Genomic DNA, 21,276 nt, shown 5'->3' on the forward strand with positions numbered 1-21,276 from the left:
GTATCATTGAATAAAGTTAGAAGTGAAGCTGAAGATGTGAGGAAGTATTTGCACAACAGTAGCCTGTGCAATTACCCATTGAGACTAAATTATAATAATCTGCCTGTGGCAGGATACCACCTAGTATTAGTAGTGGAATTTTGCTTAGTGTTTCTCTTGTGTGTTTACACACATACCCAAATGCATATGTTATCTTGTGTAAAACCACACCACAAAACAGTTGTGTCAGCTCACCTCCTCAAGATGGAAGTCAACCAGAAGCATTTGGAATTTGAATTCTGCCCCAGGTTTTTTGATAGCCATTAAAAATCAGAATCTGGAGAGTCTTGATTATGCTTATCATGTAGCAAATTGTATTACCCGGCATTGTTACTAGAGTTTGTTTGCTAAAATATTTTATCAAAACTGGAATGAAATCGTATTTCATTGGTTAGCTTTAAGAACTGATAACTTATCTATTACCAAGTAATATGAATCAGAATATTGTATAGGTGATATAGTTTGTAAAGTGAGGAAAAGAATTGTCCAGACAAACAGTTTAGACATTTAGAATAGCTTAACTCTTCTAAAGCATATTATTTTTTTTCTAGTAATCATGTTTCTCTGGTCATAGCCTTTCAGATCCATCTTTACATATAGTAATGCTTTTTACTTTTGATTTTATGTGTTACATTAGCAAGAAGCTTTTGAGGTTTACTTGTTATTTGTAGTAAATATGTGTATGCACACAACAGTTTCCTCCTAGAAACACCTACACAGCTAGTCATTTCATGTAAGCCTGGTAATGCCAGCAGGAATCGTCACTTATTTTGCCTTTTCACGAGAATAAGTATTGACATGTTCTAGTTCTAAAAATGGTCTGCAAATTAAGTTTGTTATGTATCTTCAAGATCTATACAGCTATGCTAGATAAGATTGATGATGACGGGTTTGTAATTTGTATGAGCTCTGTAGTTCAGAAGTGTTGTTTGTTTTTTTTTTTGTGGACATGCTGAACATTTATGCATTTATAGTCGAAGTTTGGTTTTCTTTAAATGGATAGTTCATTTTCACAGATGTAATCATTTATTTCCTTGACTGTTTCACTGATCTATTAGTTAGTGGGTTCTCGGAAGAAATCAAGCCAATGCTGTATGTTGGGGAAAAAGTAGACTATGTATAATTCATGGAGTTCAAAGCATCAGGTTGTAATCAATCAGAACCATAAATTCCTTGTTTTTTTCAGCTCTGAATGAATTGTTCCTCCCTCCCTCCATTCCCCCCTCCCCATCCCAAGCTGAAACCAGGTTTTTCCTGGTAATTTAAAAAATACGTTCTATATGATGCCATTGATCACTAAAATAAATTCATTAGTCAGGGATAAGTCTGAAGCAATGTGATTTTTATTGAATAGAAATGTATGATGTGTCCTGGATATAGTATGTACTTAATCCCCTTCAAAGAAAGATAGTTTGATATAAACAGTATTTGAATCTGTAAGTATATATGTATAAGTATATAGTAAGTATAAGAATGCTTCATTATGCATATCTGCCGTAGTCTTTTCTCCCATTTCATATGGGTTCAGATACTTTGACTTTTATTTTTATGCTTTCTCAATTCTCTTCCAGTTGTTGACCATTTCTGGCAGATTCAATTCTTCTGTTTTATTTGGCTTTCCCCTTTTGACAGTATTTCCTGATTAAAACAGAAACTGTAATCATTGGGACAAACTTCTGAACCTAAAGTATCTAAAAAGAAGTTGTCATCTCTAAATATTTCATGGCACAAAACTCTCATGGCTGTCAGAAAACCCATTAACTTTCTTACCCCTGAATCCCTTAGTACAGACATAAGATGCTATTGGTCTGTCAATGAAGAATGGACTTGAGACTTCAAGTGTTTTGACTACTGGGAGTTGATAACTGATCAATTTTCAGCTGACAAAGTGGTGGTTTTTTTCCCTATTTATGTACTTTTCTTCAGAATACAATACTTCTAGAATTGTATCTGTGGAGAAATGGTTAGTGCTACTGTCAAATACTTGCTGGAAGGCATTTAACAGTTTTATTAATTAAATCACAATAGGAATATATGTAAGCATTTGGTTATAAAGACAGGCACAATGAAAAAAATCGGGAATTAGTAAAACACTGCATCTTGAAGTCTGTTTATGAGTAAAGGGCATATGCAATGCACAGCAAGAGAGACAGGTGGATACATCAGATTAGTTTTAATATTAGAACTGTAATGTGTTCCTCAAGCACAGCCGAAGAACTTCTTTTTCTACAACTCCTTTGGGTGATGAATTCTGCACCCACAGCTATAGTTGAGAAAGCATGGCCCAGCTCCAGCTCAGATGACAGAAAGCAGTTTTTGGGTGATTGGAATCCACTGTGATAAACTGTGAAAGCAAACAGTGACATAGGGCAACAGATGACCTGCCTTAGGAAGGTATTTATGTTGCTATAAGACAACATTAATTACATTTTTGGCTGTAAAATGGTGTTAACAGCCAGACAGGTGCTACTGGAAAGTGAGAAAAACTTTTTTATTCAACATTCTGTAAAATTTACATTTGATGGGACAGTTCTGAGGGAAGCTCAGTTGGGAGCCATTGCAGGGATCTCTCTAATCTCCAGAGACACGTTTGTATATTTATCATCAAGTTTCTTGGATAAAGAGAAGCCATAAGGGAGTCATGTTATATCATTTTTTTTTAACTTTAAATATTTTATTTTGGAATTAGATATTAGGCTTCTAAAGGGAACATTTGCAGTAATTAGGTTTGTATTCTTTCTTCTGCCCTCCCTTAACTCTCTCCTGCTCTGTTACAAGACAGTAAACTATTGGAGTCTGCTTGGCCCATAAAATGACTCCATGAATTTACATTAGGGTGAAAAAAAGATAACAGTAATATATTATTTTTTTACCCTGTGATGTTTCCAAGAAGATAGGTTAATGATTTCTTTAAATCAGTCTTTGCATAGTGGTATGATTAATACCCAGTGATAACATGTCACAAAACTGCTTCCACTTACCATAACTTTTAGAGTTACTTCAGTGTTTTAAATAAACATGAGTCTAAACATGATCATTCAAAACATACATTGTGTTTGTTGTAATATAGGAAAAAGGTTTGTTGAAACATACATTTTTTGGGGTGATGATTCATTGAGCAGTTAAAACGAGAAAGCTAGAATGTTTCTAGCCTTGAGCAAATTTTAGAGAACAAACTCATTTCTGGTGCCATCCTGGTACATTTTTTTTTCCACAGACAAGAAAGCTGCCTGCAAAGAGAAAATTTTTGGTTTTGAATCTTGCAAGGACTTGGTAGAGGTCCCTTCAGGCCGAGTACGTACTATTCACAGACTGGTGGCCTCTGAGGGTCTCAGAGGTACGACTATTTGTCCTCTGAATGATTCAATCTAACATTTTATTGAGAATGGAACTTTCACTCTTCTGAGTAGTAAAATGAGAAAAGAAAGTATCCATTCAAAACTGGGAGACTCATTTCCATCTGCCAGCCTAACAAATGGGTTTGTTTTTACATGGCAAAACATTTGTTCCTATAACTAATACAGACTAATTGGGTTTTTTTCATGAATTTTGAAACTGGGGGATCAATTTGACAGAAAGTCTGTTCTGAATTATGAAGTGTGATGAAGGCTTGTTCAACAGTTGCATCCTTGATTAACCATGCACAAGCAATTATTGTAGTTCAAAATCAGAAAGCTTCTTCTTTCTACCTTCTGTCCATTGTTGTATCTCTGAGAAGGTCCAACATGGGACTGTTTGCTTATGCACTTGTCTCTTAATAGATTACTTTATAGAATAAAAGCTTATTTAATGTTAAAATACTTTTCAGTATTTTCACACAGTTTGGTTGAAGATGAAAATGGACATGGCTTTTATTTAGAATTTGTGTACCTACTCTGTACTCGAAAGCCTAACTTGAATGCATTTTGAGCTTGCCTTCCATTCAGTTTGCTATTTTGGTAGAAACCTACAAACTAATGCTTAGATGGGGAAATATTGAAGAGTTTTGTTTGTATTGTATCTAATATCTCATTTGCTCATTGCTATTCTTCATTTACAACATGGAATTAATTTATGTCAGTGCTTGCTTTTGCAAAGATAAAATATTGTAACTTTTGTTTGAAATGAAATGGATTTACTATCTCAGTTTGGGATTTGCATTGCATGGGGCATAAACAGTGTATCGTGGAGCTTTCTTGCTTCTTTCATCATCAAAATGAATGACAACTAGTATACGCCTTTGGATGTATGATTCTGGAAGCTACCAATGTTTTTGGCTGCTTCTTAACCTTCAAATCTGTTCACATCTGCAGAAAGCTTTGAAAAGCTTTCAACGCAAACAGATTTGAGATTTACAGGGCAAAATGCAGTGGATGCTTGCGTTTGACTTGCAGAATTTATCTGTAAATGTACATTATCATCATGTATTATAAGTAGGAGCTGATTTTTATGGAAAGACCTGCAAGTCAACGGGTCAAGTGTTGCAAATGCTTTGGCAGATAAAGCTGATGTGTATGCATTTATAATGTAAACTTCCATTGTCATGTTACTAAATATGAGCATAAGGGCAGGGGGAAAAATGCATGAGTAAGACAATGAAAAGAGACTTAAATTATCCATAGAGGCTTGTAATCTATAGAAATTCTTACTGTGCTGACTAAAGTCTGAAACACTGCATGTTACCGTGTTCAGAGATAACACTTACTGCTGCTTTTCAAGGTACATGAGGCAGAAAGGGGTGGGTGCTTTGCATTCCAGCCCTGCAGCAGCTGGACCTCTGGGATGTCCACAGTTTAGGCTCTTTTTTCCTCCCCTTTTTTCATGTTGAAATAACACATGTTGTAAGACACAGTGTTGTAAATTGTGTTTATGTGTGTGTATATATATATATAGGCATATATTTTTCCATTTCAGGATTTATATCTAGGTCTATACATATATAGAGAGGTATGTAGATGTGCATACATATACACATGTATGTGTGTATGTCAGGAGCAGTCTGCCTCTTACAAATGGGCCAGCCTCACCTCAAATGACAACAGCTGAATGACATAGAAGGGTGGCAGCTGAGGCCTCTTTCTAGAATGACAGCTTGTTAATCTAGTTTGGCTTCTGTCCATGCAGTGAATTTGTAACTGTTTAATGGAGGTCATATTTCCTCCCTGACTCTGCTTTATTTCTAACACACTAAAAAGCTCTTTTGAATGATTATATCTTAATAAACAGAACTGCATGCTATATTGTAGATCTCCTTGAAATAACTAATGCCAATTTCTTTTGTATGTTTTTCAATGAAATGCTTTCCTTTTGTGATGTTCTGTACTGTCCAGATTCGTTAAAAGTAAAGCACACTATCACTCTGCTGGGAAAAAAAAATCAGCTTATTAAAGAAGTTTATGTTAAATCCTTTTTTTCTTAATGCAGCTTGGAGCATTTTTTGGCTTACATGTTCCTTTTGACATACCATCATTAAATTGTGGAATTTGCATAAAGTTGAAACTGTGTTGTCCATAGATTACATCCCTGTTGCTTACTGAAATAAAGCTTTGGATGGGATATTTATGATTTTTTTTACCAGCTAGATCACTTGAAATAGCAGACACTGGTAACTGTCTTACCTCCTTTGATTTAGGTTGGTTGGTTGGTTGTTCCTCTCTCTAAGGAACTACCCCTCATTTCCTAGAAAGATGAGTCAGGCTGTTTGTGCCATGGTGCAAGGCTTTAGGCCGAGCAATGGGTGGCTAGAAGGTACCATGAAACTGCCATATTAAGAAGAGTGATTGTGCCTTAGCTTATCCTTTTCTTGAAACACTGTGCTCAACTTTTTCTCTTTTTGGTAATGAGGACTACTGCTAGCTTGATGCTCACCCGACCTTGTTTTGTATTTCTTAGACAAGGATGAGTGTTCAAAGGACAATGGTGGCTGCCAGCACGAGTGCATCAACACGGTAGGAAGCTATGTTTGCCAGTGCCGAAATGGATTTGTGCTACATGAAAATAAACATGACTGCAAGGAGGGTGAGTAGTAAGGTATTTGAACAGTTAATTATACAACTGTTTTCAGAAAGCTCCCTGCAGCTCTCCTTCCAAAGAAAAGAAAGGAAGGAAAATCATCTTGGTAATGGGGGTTTAGACATTTGGACTTAAACACTCCTTTGCCCTCCCTTTCCCACCCCCTCTGTCCCAGCATTTGTGTGTCGCTGAGTTTGAGGTCCACAGGAATGCAGTTTGGAAAACTTGGGATCATTGGCAGGGAGTGCTATTTTTAATAGTTCTGTGAAGTGTAGAACATTTAAAGCTGTGATAAATGCTGCATAAAACACTGGGATAGAGTTTCTGGAGAGAAGCCTGGTAAACTTGTCATTTGCTCCTATCAGTAGTAGTTTCCTTGCAGTCACGTTGAAACTATCTGCCCTTTCTGAGATTATTTTAGGGGACATATTCAGAGAATCTAAATTCCAGCCAAGTCCCTGTGCAACTTTCTTCCTATTACCTGTCTCAAGGTGTGGCTACCTCCAAAAAAGCAGTAGGCTTTGCGGTTTAGGTAGGGTTAGGTTATCTGCTAATGAAACTCAAGCGTGCAGTATCATGTGAGCTACTGCAGTTTCTCAAGGCTGTATTCTAACACGGATTTAATTTGCGAGTAAAGATATGCCCTTTGTGAATCATTTGCATTTTCACTGGTGTTGAAATTATGCTTGTCTGCTTTAAAAGATTCCTGTTGAATAATTCTCTGATGGTTATAAAGGAATTTGAGATTATTAGAAAACTAAATGCAAAAACTAAATTAGTTTCTTTCTTGCCTTCTTTAAGTTTTATTTGTTTGTATTTATTCACAGAGATGCACTTAGGGAGTGAATGGCTAAGCTGTTCTTGTTTAGTCTTAGCTATTCTCTACTGGTATATATGTCCCTAAAAACTGTGGTTTAGAAATCAGAATGATTGCTCTGTATCTGCAGTATGAAAATTAGTGAGAAGAGATTAAAATAAATTGTTCAAGAAATACCATTTGATGCTGGAGTAGCAAGATTGCTCATATTGATTTTCATACTTGTATGTAGAATAGCAGGAATGGCAAAATATTTTATTATGGTTTAATACTTATGGTCATTCCTTCATTTTTTTTTTTTTTTTTAAAAAAAGCACCACTTATTGTAAATAACAGTATACGTTTCAGTAGTCAGTAAACAGGTTAGTTTAGTTAGTTGTTAGTTGAAACTAACCCGGGTTAGGTGGGTTAGTTCCCATAATATGTGTGCCAAAGGAGAAGAACATGATTGTGCACACAGAAGAGAGTGCTTAGGTGTCTTTCTGAAGATCCTTTCCATTCCATGGGTTCACTGACAAAATAGGGTATTTTCTGGCTACCTCTGAATCAAATCCCCAGACTGACTGATACTATCACTGTTGGCACAGCTGAGTGTGAACAGAAGATCCATAGTCCCAATGGCATCATCACGAGTCCCAACTGGCCCGACAAGTATCCCAGCAGAAAGGAGTGCACATGGGAAATCAGTGCCACCCCGGGGCAGAGGGTCAAGTTGGTGCGTATCTGCTTACCCTTCCTTTCTCTCTTTTGTTCCATCAAATCTGCTTCTCAAATGACTGTTACTAAACTTTACTATCAGTTTGCAGACCAGAGGTAAACTGTTTTAAAAACCTGCTGACTCTTGTCCATTCCTGGCCAACTGGGGCTACTCAATATCATAGAGCTGTGAACTGAAGTTTGTGGTGGCTATAGATACTCTGGATAGCAAAGGGCAGGAATACTTTCCTCCTTTCAGGCTCTACTGTATCATAGTTGCGATTCATAAAATTTGCATAACGCTTTGTCAAGTGTGGCAGGGGCTATTTATGCAAACTCCAACATGCAGAATAAGCAAAATTAGAAGTTATGAACAGTCCTCTTCACATATCTTTTGCATTTATTTTTGAGGAGGAAGATACAAAACCCAAGAATCTGGACTTTTCATTTTAAAGTGGCTCCAAATTTTAACACAGATATAAAAGCTGTCCAAGTAGACTTAAGTGACCTTTGTGTCCAGCTGGCTGAGAACAGTGCTGGTGCCTGAAGACAGGCTAGTATAGCTTAGGGACCTTTGCAGTTCTGTTGAGGTTACACAGCCTCTGTACAAAGCTGAAGGTACAGACCTGTCCAGGGGGCTTTTCTGCTTTGAGTTCAGCCCCAGTGTTCCTTCAGCCAGAGTCCTCAGGGGACAGCCACAACAAAAGCTGTCCTTAAATATTTTAAAATCTGATAAATTGATTTCACATATGTTTGGGAGTAAATAAACTGAAGAAGAGAGATGTTTGCTTTAGAGAGGAAGAAGTGCTGATGTGGGATTGTGTATTGGTTCCTGTTCACCAGAATTAAAATGGTTAAACTGTTCTGGGGGATATGGGGTGGCAGAAGATAAGTTGTGTGCTCATTTAAAGGGTGAAAAACAGGTCTGTGGTTCAGGTGGCCTTCCTACTGTTACTTCTGAGCAAGTGTTCTTTCATCCTGGCGAAATAAACCAAAGCCAGTCAAGCATGGGCATGTTACTCTTTTCAGTTGTTTTAACCTCAGCCGACAAAATTCCAGCATTCAGATTTCTTCAGTGAAATATCGCATCATCTATTTTACAAGAAAAGATTTTTAAATTTGCTTTTGCCAATGAAATTGGAAAAATTAGAATTAAAAAAAAACCAAAACACAACCAACATATGTTTTAGAGTCTGAAATCCACTTTTCTGTGCAAACCAGTAGGGCATATCTACTAAATTCTACATGCATAATATCTATAAAGTCTAGTACAGCAAAATGCCATCTGAATAATATTAATACTATATAATACAATACTTCCACTATGGATAAATATTTTTTCTTGGACTTTACACTGTTTTTAAGTTTACTCTCAGAGTTTACGTAGTCAAATTGAACAAGAAGAAGAGATTTCTTCCTGGTAACAAGCCACATGAATTGTAAGCCTGAACTTAGTTTTTTGAAAGAGGTGTGAGTACAGAAACTAATCTTTAGTTGTGATTGCTCTCATTCTGATAAGCATTGAAAAGTCTCTTCCTGAAAGGCTAAAGTTAAGCAGTTAGTGTAATTAAAAAAGCTTATGAAAAAATGGACATGCACTTCAGAATTTTTAAATGAAACGTGTAGATAAAGATAGCTTTGAAAATGTATGTAGCGGAGAGAACGATTTTCATAAGCTAATCAGCCGGATGTTTATAAGAGACAGACTTAAGTGTCCCATTCAGGCAGCTATCCATAAGTGCCACCAACATATCTACTCAGTTGAGTGCTATAGATAGAAAGGGCTGGATGTTCAGAAACTATATGTAACATTTCTGAATATCATTGCCTCTTATGAGACAATCAAAATGGGGACTATAGTCATGGTGGGGTAGGTGTTCAAAAGTATTTGTCCCAGGAAGACAGAGTGTGATTCAATTATACTAACAACTTTATTAAATTATCTGTGAACTCTGTTGGCAGCAACTACTCAGTTATATTCAGCTTTAAGGAAAGTTTGTGTCAGTTCTCCTCTTTCAAACCTGCTCTTAATCTGACCTCTTTTTTAAAAAATGGAGATCATATCTGGGTGTTTTGAACTATCAAGGCATTTTGAGCTTCTGAAAGACTTCACACTAAGATCTGCTTTTCCTTAAAAAAAGAACAAATTCCTTTGATTCTCTTTGTAATTTTTAGAATCAACTGCTAGACTCACAACACATTTAGGACTTCTTTCTATTCTTTGTGGAACCCAATATAACAAGTACTGTCCTCCTGCAGACTTGGAAATCCCAGTGATAAGTCAAATGTTAAAAATAATGTGTGTGTCTTGCAGTTCATGGTGAGAACTGTTTCCTAGAGAGTGACTTTTTTGTACTGATGAGAAGTGAACAAAACTGATATAATTTTCCTCTAAAAGAAAATGAGGTTCTGCCGGCTGCTTTTAGATCACATTGAGTGCCCCTATTGATTCTAAGTTGGCTTGACTCAATTCTACATTTAAGTAACTCCCTTAGTCTGTTGTCTTTCTTTGGGTTGTTTTGGTGTTTTTTTTTTTAACCTATCAGGTTTTATTTGGGTATAAATGGCAACACGTACTTGGCATCATAAAAGTAGGATGGCTGAGTATAATTTAAGAGTAGCAGAAGGGGCTGCTGTGCAGCTGTTTTCACTGCCTCTGCAGTTTCAATCCCTTAAAATAAGCCCCCAAGCTTTCCTGTGAAATTAATCTATATCCACTGCATCATGCAACTTTTCACTCTTTGCAAAACAAAAATGCTATTCTGAATATTTTGTTTCTTTGGGCAAAAGACTTTGTGTTAGCTCTTTATAGTTCCTTTAGGTCAGCTGTTAATATAAATTACCGTCACATTTCACACTGGCTGGATTCCACAAGGGATTCAGTAAGTCAGATTTGCTTTGGTATACTAGATACTTGCTTAGTATTTGACAGCTCAGTTTTGTTAGATTTAATTATTGCTTCTTAATCCTTTAGTGGTTTTCTGGGGGGTAAAAAGGGTTGGTTTGTTGTGTTTGGTTTTTTTTTTCCTTAAATAGTCAGGTGTATAACTATTCATGGGAGCATTCATACTTAGTGGTTTTATGCTGTTTTGTTTAACAAAACATATATTGAATTTCACCTTCAATTGCAGGTTTTTTCTGAAAATTCACAAAGGTTTCTATGTGTATTGCTTTCTCAGTGTTTACATAAGAAGCAATTAATGGATTTTAAGGTTTAGGTTTCTTCTTGAAATTTAGCTCTTGTCAAAAAGTCTTACCTGAAATCTCTTAGAAATCTCCTTGAAATAAATTTGTTGATAACAGTCCAGTCTTAGAAGACACTCTTCTGTACTTGAAAAGCAGGTATTAGTTGTATGTGTGTCAGTAGTTTCTGTAGGATATGGCATACATTTTGAGTTTGAGAACTATAAATTCCAAAGTTTTTAAAAGTAAGCTGACCAGGCTCTGCTGCAAATGACTTGCAATTTAGAATTTTTAATAGACCTGAATTTGTCCTTACAAGCTGCCATGAGCACTGAGAGAGTTAAAATCCTTGAGAACACAGCAAGTAAGATAAGTGGTTTTAAGTGTAGAAGAAACATCACAGATTCAAAATGAAGTGAAGTTTGCGAGCCCCAGTTTGTGATCAAACTATGGCAGTAATTTGAATTTTCTTGGAAGAGCTAAGGACAGCAAAAAAAGTCTGCTGAAGTTCTTTTAATAAACAACATAATTTTGTAATTTGTCCAATAATTTTGCTAGCAAAAATGTGATCTTAGCATGAAGGATGCAGCCTGAAATCTTGTTAGTATTGTAATAATAAAAAATAGATATCTAGAAAATAGGTTAGAAAATATAACTTTCATGCGTAAGCATTCATGTGGAAAGGTCATTCTCAAAGGCTTTAGTTGCGGTGTGTGGTAAGATTGAAAAAAAAAGGAGGGTGCATTATGTTTTGCAGATGTCTCAATCCATCCTGAACTATCTGAGGAACCAATAATTTTCAGCTTTTTGCTGATTTAAATGTTCTGTGAAATTTGGAACAATCCTGTAAACTGCAAATTCAACAGAAAGGCCACTACATTCTAGATTTAATAGGCATTCATGCATGTTAGCTGACTATAAAGATTCTAATCCCTTTCTATATGAAGAATGATGCCCTCTTAAAATTCACTGTCTTAATTGTTATTCCACTTCCTCAAAATCAGTATGTTACTCAAAGCTACAGGCTTGTAGGGGCAGTAATGTTAAATCTGTCATCTTAACTACATCTGTTTTGTATTCTGAAACAGACTAACAGTACATATGTACTGTGTAAGTACAGTAAACACAGTACTACATTAAGTCATTTTTTGCATTTTTTCCCCCCCCTCAGACCTTTAATGAATTTGAGATAGAACAACATCAAGAATGTGCTTATGACCACTTGGAAGTGTTTGATGGTGAAAGTGAAAAAGCACCAATTCTGGGACGTTTATGTGGCAATAAGATACCAGATCCTCTTATTGCTACTGGAAACAAAATGTTTCTCCGCTTTGTTTCTGATGCATCGGTTCAAAGAAAAGGCTTCCAAGCAACACACTCTACAGGTCAGAAAATCAGGATGTGCTTTACTAATAACTTCCCCTTTGTCCTTTAGTGGAAGATGTTTCAGCATTTCTTTTACAGGAATGGGCTAAGTTAACAGCTAAGACAATGTTACAGCTAAACCTAATGAAACCTTAAGAAAGTAGGAAAAGTCTGTGACTGCAGAAAGCATTCTCTGATATTTTAGATGTTTCATTCTCCTCTCTCTCTTGCTGTACCTCTCTCATATAGGTAAGATATTGAAAAATTTTGAAACAAAGTCCCATAAGAAGATATTTATGTAGATAATCAAAGAGATATTTCTTACAACTCATGCCATTAGTTTGTAAAAGATTCAGTAGTTTTTCATTGTATTTGTAATGGAAGTACTTCACTGGGACATGTGATGCACCTCCACTACTTTCCTGTTCTAACATAAACAAAAGTCTGGGTTTTGTGTAAACAGCTATTACTTTCCCATGGAGATAAAAAGGAAAGACAGGCCAAAGAAGAATAAGTAAAAACAATATTGAAGACTTACTTAGTATTTTAGCAATATAATCTCCTTCATACGTACTAGTTAATTTTGTTCTTTGTCAGAAATCACTGAAACTGAAAACACTATTTTGCAATTGCATTAATAGGTTTCTTAGGACATTTTCATAGTGTGCACATAATTTCCACGACGTTGCTTGGCTTGCAGTGGCCCCTAGTGCTGAATCTCTGAACTACCAGTGCCTGATATCAAACTCAGTTTAGGATCTTGCATCGCTTCCAAAATTACTGTAATCATTTGGTATGGCAATGCTGAATCAAATTTATTATATTTTTCACTCGTTCAGGTAGTGTGGATTTAAGACTTTTCCATCTGTCCAGCCTCTTAAACAGTCAAGAGAATACTGCTTGATTTGCTGTTACATTTGTTAGAAGCCTAAAAACCACTAGAAAGGTCAGAAAATGAGAGGGGTTTTATTCTTTAGCTGATACAGAAAAAAGTCTTTCACCTAAAGCTATCAGATCAATAGCATTTTACAAATCAGTCATATTTATTTACAGTCAGATGCGTACAGCGCACCTACAGCAGAGCAGACATAGCTGTGCAATGGAAAGTATGATGGATGGTGTAGCTAGGTTACTTCTGATATCGGGGCTAAGCAAGTGGTGCTGTGTGGCACGTCCCTGTTGCGTGCAGACCCATCACAGCTTGTCCCACGCATCCTAATGCAGTGGTTCATTGTGCAGGCTGTTTGTCAACTTTTGAAACTACAATTTAGTACTTAAGAACTTGAAAATTTGACTTTTAATTTCTAAAACCAATACTTCATCCTAAAGGGATAAAGTAGGACAGGAAAGACTTGAAGCTCTTGGTTGATGAGATGCAGCACAACATGACCCGGCAATGTGTACTTGCAGCCCAGAAAGCCAGCCATACACTGGGCTGCATCAAAAGGTGCGTGACCAGCAGGTTGAAGGAGGTGATTCTCCCCCTCTACTCTGCTTTCCTGAGGTCCCACCTGGAGTAGTGAGCTCAGCTCTGAGGCCCTCAGCACAGGAAAGACCTGTTCATGTCCATGAACTACACAGCTTCATATAGAGCTGGTTCTCAAGGTGCTTACGTGATGGCTACAGCTAACGCTTCTATGAAACACAAGACTTTTGCACTTGATTGCTGACTGCATGTGTGCTAGAGGTGATCCTCCCCCACCACTTGCAAACAGTGTTGCTAACCCATGTGGAAAAGTCACCACAGAAGTATGCTGAAGCACTTGACTTGCTGGTCACAGGCATCTCTCAAGTGCCTACCCAAAGAATGTCCTACCCCATTCTTTATAACTTTGATGTTCCCTGTCGTTTTGTCTTTCACTTGAAAAACCTGAAATATGTTCAAGCCTCTAGTTGTAAAAAAGAATTTACATAGGAAAAACTCAGAGTGATGGATTTGTATTCATGCTGGGTAGTATTTCACTCTATACCTTGTTAGACTGACGTGCTTGATGCATAAAAATCCACTCAGCCTGAATAAGGCTGGGCATCTATTAAAAAAACCCAAATTCTTACTGAATAAGCTTTTTCATTCCTTCTTCTACCCCCTCCTCTGTTCAGAGTGTGGTGGTCGGCTGAAAGCTGAAACCAAACCCAAAGATCTGTACTCACATGCTCAGTTTGGCGATAACAACTATCCGGTTCAGGCAGACTGCGACTGGCTACTGGTGGCAGAGCGCAGCAATCGAGTTGAGTTAATGTTTCAGACGTTTGAGGTTGAAGAAGAGGCAGACTGTGGTTACGATTATGTGGAGCTCTTTGATGGTCATGATAAGACAGCTGTGAGACTTGGTCGATTTTGTGGATCTGGGGTAAGTAACAAGGTACTAACCTTTTTATTTCCACAACAAAAAGAGTAAGAAAGACAGGGCAGAGGAAGGAAAGGGTCAAGAAGGGATGAGGCTCAGTAACTGTACCTTACAATGAAGATACTAGATTATCTGCTTTAGGTTTTGGTGGGGTTTTTTAATAGAAGTTTGCAGGCTTATAGTACAAGTATTCCCTTGAATTATTTTAAACAATAAATATTCTTATCTAGTTCTTGACCAAAGTATTGTAATGTTATGTTAAGCTTTAGGTACCTGACAGTGGGGTGTTTATCAGCAACCCAAAAATAGCTACCATACATTTTTCCATGCAGAAAGAGAAACACACCAGTGTTGAAAACTGTCACATTAAAATCCTTTCAGTTTGAATGAAGAAGCCACATTTTACAGAGGGAGAAGTGCTTGGGAAGCATTTATAATATCTACTCATCTACTTGTCTACTACTTAAATCTGATTTTAGGAAAGAAAGTGCTCCTAAAATATGTGATTAATATGGGCCTTAAGAAAGTCCTGTCATTCCATATGCAGCTCTGATTTGTTTTAACTCTGAGACATGGGGGAAATTGTCCAGGTGGCAGTCCTGGAAAGGATGTATCCTAGTTCTCCTTTTAGACTTGCATTGTTATGTTGGCTGCCTGCCTTGTGAAAGCTGGTGCAATGATCCCATGAGTCCTCATCAATTCTTTATGCATGTGGAAATGCAAGCACACTTTCATACATATATATACTCTTTGCCTAGATAAAAGGTTCAAAAGGCTCTACATGAGTCAATAGGAGCTCTTAATTAACAATGTGTCACTTTTTTGATTCACCCACAGTGCTGGAGCAAACATTTCAGTCATTCGGGCTAGTTACCTGTAAGTTGGCTTATATCCTTTTAAGGCATTTTTGAACACTAAAAGATGCAAGAAAGGTGCTGCAGGAAAGGTGCTACCACTGAACTTTAGGCAGTACATTCTAAGCAAAATGATACAACTGAGCCCAGCATCTACTAATTTACACAAAACAATACTTTGCAAGTTGCTCTATTTTTCAAGTAGGACAGCAAACTGGAGAATGGCCCAACCTTGGGCTGAACTAATTCTTCTTTTGGGGGGTGGATGGGTGGCGGTGGTTGGGTTTTGTTGTTTTGGTTTGCTTCTGGTAGGATATGGATGAATGGCTTCAGAGGTCACATAGGAAAGACAAAATTAAGTAGAAAAGTTATTGAAAGCAAAATAATCCAAACTGAAGTGGAAAAAACACACTATTAATATATATTGCTGCCTTGTCAAATTTAGAAAAAGGACTTGCTAGTTCAGCTGATACTTCTGATTGATGTGCTTCAGTAATAAACCAAGCCATCATGAGTGCTTTGAAGAATAAGATGGAAAATAGGTACTGGAGTCTGTTGCTTATCTAAATTTAGAATATTGTGCATGGTCCAGCTCAGTCACTTACATGACTCCAGCAGTAATTATAGAAGACATCTGGGAAGGACAAAAGAACAAGGAGCTTTGTTTTCTTTGTATCATGAGAAAAGACTGTGGAGATGCTTCATACAAATTGAAGAAGTTAAATCAGATTCAGAAAGTTAGATCACATGTTTATTTAGATTGTGTGAAAAGATGCTTTTTGGGCCCAGAGCTCAAGATTGAAAGAGTGCACATTTATATAAAAGCAAAAAAGTTACAATAACAGGGAATTTCAAAACTTCTGCCAGCAGATAAAAATTCAAGCATCGTGATTTAAACTGGCCTCCAGCTTTTAGGAGTTTAGGTTGTCATTTCTTCAGTCTGCCTCAAAATTTCCTAGCTTATAATTGGAAGCTGAATGACATAGATGTATTTTGTCTGATCATGTCAGGTGGCACCGTATGAGACCCGATGGAATTATATGACAAGGCGTAACAGGAAAAGAGAAATAGCCATAAGAAAAAAAAACAAGTGAATCAGGGGGATAAATACACAGAGTGGACAGATAACTTATTTGTTTCTTCATTTATTTTAGCCACCAGAAGAAATCTATTCAGCAGGAGAAGCTCTTTTACTTCACTTTCACACAGATGATACAATCAACAAGAAAGGATTTCATATACGATACAGAAGTATAAAATATCCAGACAGTGTGCACACCAAAAAATAACACAAGAACCTCTAAGCCAGAAAAGGAGAGTGAGAAAGAAAGAACGCACAGTGAAAAGGAACAAAGGTGTGTCTTTTTTTTAAAACTGCAGTCATTAGCACAGATGTTTTATATGAGTTCAGTTGAAACGGCGACCAGAGACTGAACTAAAATTGAAAAAGAAAATCAGCTATACCGGAGAAGTAGTCAAGATGATGATGTGAAGGCTCCATACTTGACTGTTGCTGCAAAGCTTGCGAAAGGACTTTGCATGCAGGGAGAATAGAAGAGCTTTTGTTCGTGGTTTGACGTTTGTCATAGATGCGTGCAGATTCAATCAGTTGAATTCAGGGGAAGTGACCCTTCAGACCGTTCTTCCTTCTGACAATTGTATGGTGTCCAGGAAGAAAAAAAAAAAAGCTCTTTCAGGTCACACAATCAAAATACTGTCCTTATATCTAGTTGCTTTGACTTTATATCCTGCATATGGTGTGTACAAGGACTTGAAAGAAGATAAGAAATGGGAAGGTCTTCCTACATTATTCTGTATTTTTTACAAATTCATCTGTCATATCAGGTTAACAGTGTTTTGAAACTGGAAAATCCTACTTCTGAAACGTAACTGATCTTTAGAGTATTTTGTTTTACTAATGGCTGAGAAGTCTGAACTGTTACATCAGTCACTAGTTGACCAATCGCTAGTTGACTGAATTTGAACAGTGTAAGCATCTATAAAATGTTTGGTTTACTAGTTAAGTAAGCTATCTCTGATGATGTGCTCTTATTTTGCACTGAACATAGAAAGACTAAGATTAAAACCTGTCCTGAATCAAAATCTGTATCCATGAGAAACAGAAATAGTCAAGGATCATATGAAACTCCTCCTACTGAATTTGTTTTCAACAGTACATTTGGAGCCACTACTAAGCTTTGTTTCTTTGGACCTCTTTTGTGAATGAGCTAATTATCTGGTTTGGCTATGCAGAAATGAAGCTGCAGTGGTATCCAAGAGGGAGGTTTCCCAAAGAGTTGTTTTTTTTCTCTGGGAGTAAGAGTATCTGTGATGGTGAAAAGAGCAAATCAAAATAACAGACCCAGGATTTCTTTGTTATTGAGTGAATTCCTATGGTGCTATTCCATGAACACTAAAAACAAACCCAAGAAGTTTTAGACTTTTGAGCCAACAGCTTGCAGATCATGAATGTCTCACTATGCCTGGCTGCATCTGGAGAAGGAAGGTTTTACTGCTCCAACGGAGAGTGGGTTGCAACGGCAGCACTAGTCCTGTGGAACAACTACTACTATTGCCTTAGAATCCTTGCACACGGTCAGACAGATCTTCCTGTAGATACACCTCTAATTTGATAAATATGTTGACGACTTGGACATCTTAGTGTACACTAACAAAAGGATCCTCAAGTGAAAGCCCCATCTGCAGAGCGAGATCATCTGCTGTAAATACAGTGACCTGCTTTTGATGTAGAGATATGTTACGTTTAGAACTGAGATATTCTATGTGTTTAGGCCAGACATGGCTTTAGTCATAATGTATATGCATTATGTAAGTATTGTATGAATGAATGCTCCAGGGGAGTGAAAGGTATTGTATGGGTGAAAATGGAATTGTTTCTTTATGTGCCAAGTTCTGTCAGGACCCTGTTTGACTGTAGCAACTTTTCTTTAAAGGCTTCATAGACAGATAACGAGGACTTCTAGTTGGCAAGAATCAAGTTTAAACGTATTATGTTTCACTTACGAGAAATATTATTTTGATATCCTTTGATGTAAGTTGCTACTCAGATTAGCTTAGTTTCTGTTTCCTTACTATGAACATACATTGGCACTAATAAATCTGACCTTTTTTATATAAAAATAAAACCCAAATGTCTATATAGGTGTCTTTGGTTGTTTTAACAGCACTGTTGCTGCTCGTTTATTACCTTTTTCCTTCCCAGAAAGCGTATGTGAGTGAAGTTCAAAACGTGAATAATTTGTGTATTTTTGTAATGCTGCTCCACTCTATTTTTGTTTGGTTTATTTTTCAGGGGTTTTACACAAGAAGTTAACTGCAAACATTTTCTCCAAGGTCTTCTAAGACAAAATTCAGGCAGAAATATTACTATAGTTAAAAAGAAAAAAAGAAGTATTCTGAAACTTGATACATAATTTATCAGCTGCATGAAATTCCAGTGCTCAAATTTCTGAGAGGAAAAGCAGGCAGCAGCAGAAGCAGTGTCTCCCTGGCATGGATAATCAACGGGAGTTGGGAAAGTCTGAGGCTGGGAGGAAGGGCATGTTTCCATGTAATCTTTTTTCCACGTTTCTGCTTCAGTCTCCTCCTAATATTATCTGCCATTTGCTAAACAAAATATTTTAAGTCTCCCTTTTCTCTGCATTTGACTTTTTATTCCCCCCTAGGTTTGCTTTAACAATCATAGAGCTGAGCCAAGATTTTTTATTTTCTTGAAGGTGGTTGTTTTTGATTCATACAGGCTCCTGTATAAATCCTACTGCCCTATGCTAAATATTGCAACTGGAGTAGTTGGTGAAGAAAGTTAGACAGGCCAAGAACACCATATAGTGTATTTCCAAGGCTCTGTGAAAGGTGGTTCTCTGTGGTGATATCAAAATATTGCTTTTGAGCACACTACGTCAGGGATTGTTTCATATGGAATATGTAGAAATCAGAAGAGAGTTGCTTTAACTTTGAATGCAAAGTTTGATTTTATTTCTCCAGTTGGTTATTCCTTTGTTGAGCACATATGCTCGAGTGGTGAAAATTAGAAAGGTGTTCTTAATGTTTATCTTGATGATAAATGGACCACATAGATAATTTCTTTGCATTGTCCATGATCTTAGTTAATGCCTCGTGGTGCTACCAGATGCCACTAAAACTATAGGTATTTCCAAGTTCTAGGAGGTTTTTCCAGATGTAGAGAAAATGACATATTCAATGAAGTCATTTAATAGCAGTATGTCTTATAAATAGCCTGGCAATAAGAAAAAAATGCTTTCACAATTTCATCAGCATAAATGATTTTTTCAATGTGGGTTATGCCAAGGATATCTTTGAAATGGAGAAGTTTGTTCATGACATGAAGATCTTGCCTGTCAAGTAGTCAACAAAACATGACACAAAATCCAGTGAGCTGGAGATCCAGCTTTGAGACCTAGTTACAATGCATTTACTGGCAACACTCTTAGAAAGGTGAAGACGATACTCATTCTGCTTCCTATTTGAGACAAACTTTCTTGACTGTGGGCAAGGTGCTGGATTTAAATTAATTTTCCTGTAACATGACAAACTTTTCTTTTGTGCTAATATTATTTAATGTGAAATTCAACATAAATTAGCATAAATTGTTAAGGAATATAAGGATCTCTGGATATAATTATGCTGGATCTCTGTGGCTGACTGGCTAATGAAGAGCTTAAGTCCGTAGCATAGAAAGTTATGTGATCAATACCATGCTTAGATAAGAGGGAAGATATGTTTGTGCACATCATTCCTTAAACAAAAAGAAAAGAGGAAAAAGAAAGGAATAAAAATCATCAGTGAAATTCACTTAAAATGGCTGCCTTACATAGGAGCTGCGAAGGTCTAGCTGGAAGGGGATAAAGAAAGGTAGGTGCACACAGCAGATACTCTGTTCTTTGCTGGCCCTTTGTTATAATTTGCAACATATTTGAGTAATCTTGCCTGGCTCTGAGACCTATGAAACAGTGAGTTGACCTAAGCATGGGTAAGAGCCAGATCAGGTCCTTAACGTGGTATTGCAGCATTATGTTTTCATTTAAAGCAGATTGCTTTTGAACCCCAGAAAAAAAAATCAGATAATTGAGTTTAAGCTTTATCCACTTGGGAATCAGTTATGCAATTTCACTATGTTGCCAGGGGTGCAAGTGGCAAACTTCATTTTTTATAATGGAGGAAATTGTTGTTGACCTCACAGTTTGCGTGCTGTATGAGCTCTAGGTGTGTGCTGCACCACCATAGAGCGTGGTCACTGCTGAGGCACACTGAAACTTTCTTTTACAATTAAATGGTCCTGTTCTGCCAAAATTTACAGATCTCAGGGTTTAGGGACCTGGTATGGGTATGTAATTTCAGGAAAGTATTCAGACTTAAAATAGTCCTGACCAGTAATCAGAGGGGAATTTTTCTTTGACTTCAGGTCTTAAACTGGGTCCAAATGAATAATAGGAGGGGAGGGGTTTTATCATATTAACATATGTGATCATACAGACTGGCACAGCCTTGTCTAAGGACTTGCTCATAGTTTGATTTTATCATTGATTGTTATGATTCAATTAGTAATTGATCAGGAAGAAGAGCAAGAACAAATAAAATGTCTGGAAAAGCCAAATGTAAAGATACCACAGATACAGCTACAGTTCATCTTAAAAAAAGAAAATAAATAGATGCAGTCTCCAAAGTCAGTGCTGTTGCTGATATATTAATTTTTCAATGCATCCTTCACATTTTAAAAAAATGCCTTGTGCTGTACTGCTTTCATTTACCTTGAAGAAGAGTTAGATGATTAATTACATTGGTTAGTGATTTTTTCAAGCAGAGAACTGAAGACAGTGTAAGGAATGACTTGCTTTTGGTTCCTAATGTTGCATATCCTGAGTAAGTGCCTGTTTGTGAGGGAGTAACACTGGGCTATAACTCTTACAAGCTTGTTTTTTTCCCCTCTGGCACTCTCAAGTTT

At 36.9% G+C, this 21,276-nt stretch overlaps 1 protein-coding gene across 3 annotated transcripts in view; it reads left to right on the forward strand.

The window, feature by feature from the left end:
• The window catches only part of TLL1 (tolloid like 1), a 149,214-nt gene extending 128,327 nt beyond the window's left edge, over positions 1-20,887 (forward strand). For all 3 annotated transcript variants that reach the window (XM_062614225.1, XM_062614148.1, XM_062614061.1), the window contains 5 exons: positions 5,911-6,036; positions 7,435-7,562; positions 11,898-12,111; positions 14,192-14,442; positions 16,448-20,887. In XM_062614225.1, the coding sequence (XP_062470209.1) occupies positions 5,911-6,036; positions 7,435-7,562; positions 11,898-12,111; positions 14,192-14,442; positions 16,448-16,582 (854 nt within the window). In that variant the 3' untranslated portion in view covers positions 16,583-20,887. The remainder of the gene's footprint in view (positions 1-5,910; positions 6,037-7,434; positions 7,563-11,897; positions 12,112-14,191; positions 14,443-16,447) is intronic.
• The last annotated feature ends 389 nt before the right edge of the window (positions 20,888-21,276 follow it).

The sequence above is a fragment of the Pezoporus occidentalis genome, unplaced genomic scaffold, assembly GCF_034315485.1.
Source record: "Pezoporus occidentalis ecotype Australia unplaced genomic scaffold, CSIRO_AGI_Poc_V1 ctg1, whole genome shotgun sequence".
NCBI classification, from domain to species: domain Eukaryota; kingdom Metazoa; phylum Chordata; class Aves; order Psittaciformes; family Psittacidae; genus Pezoporus; species Pezoporus occidentalis.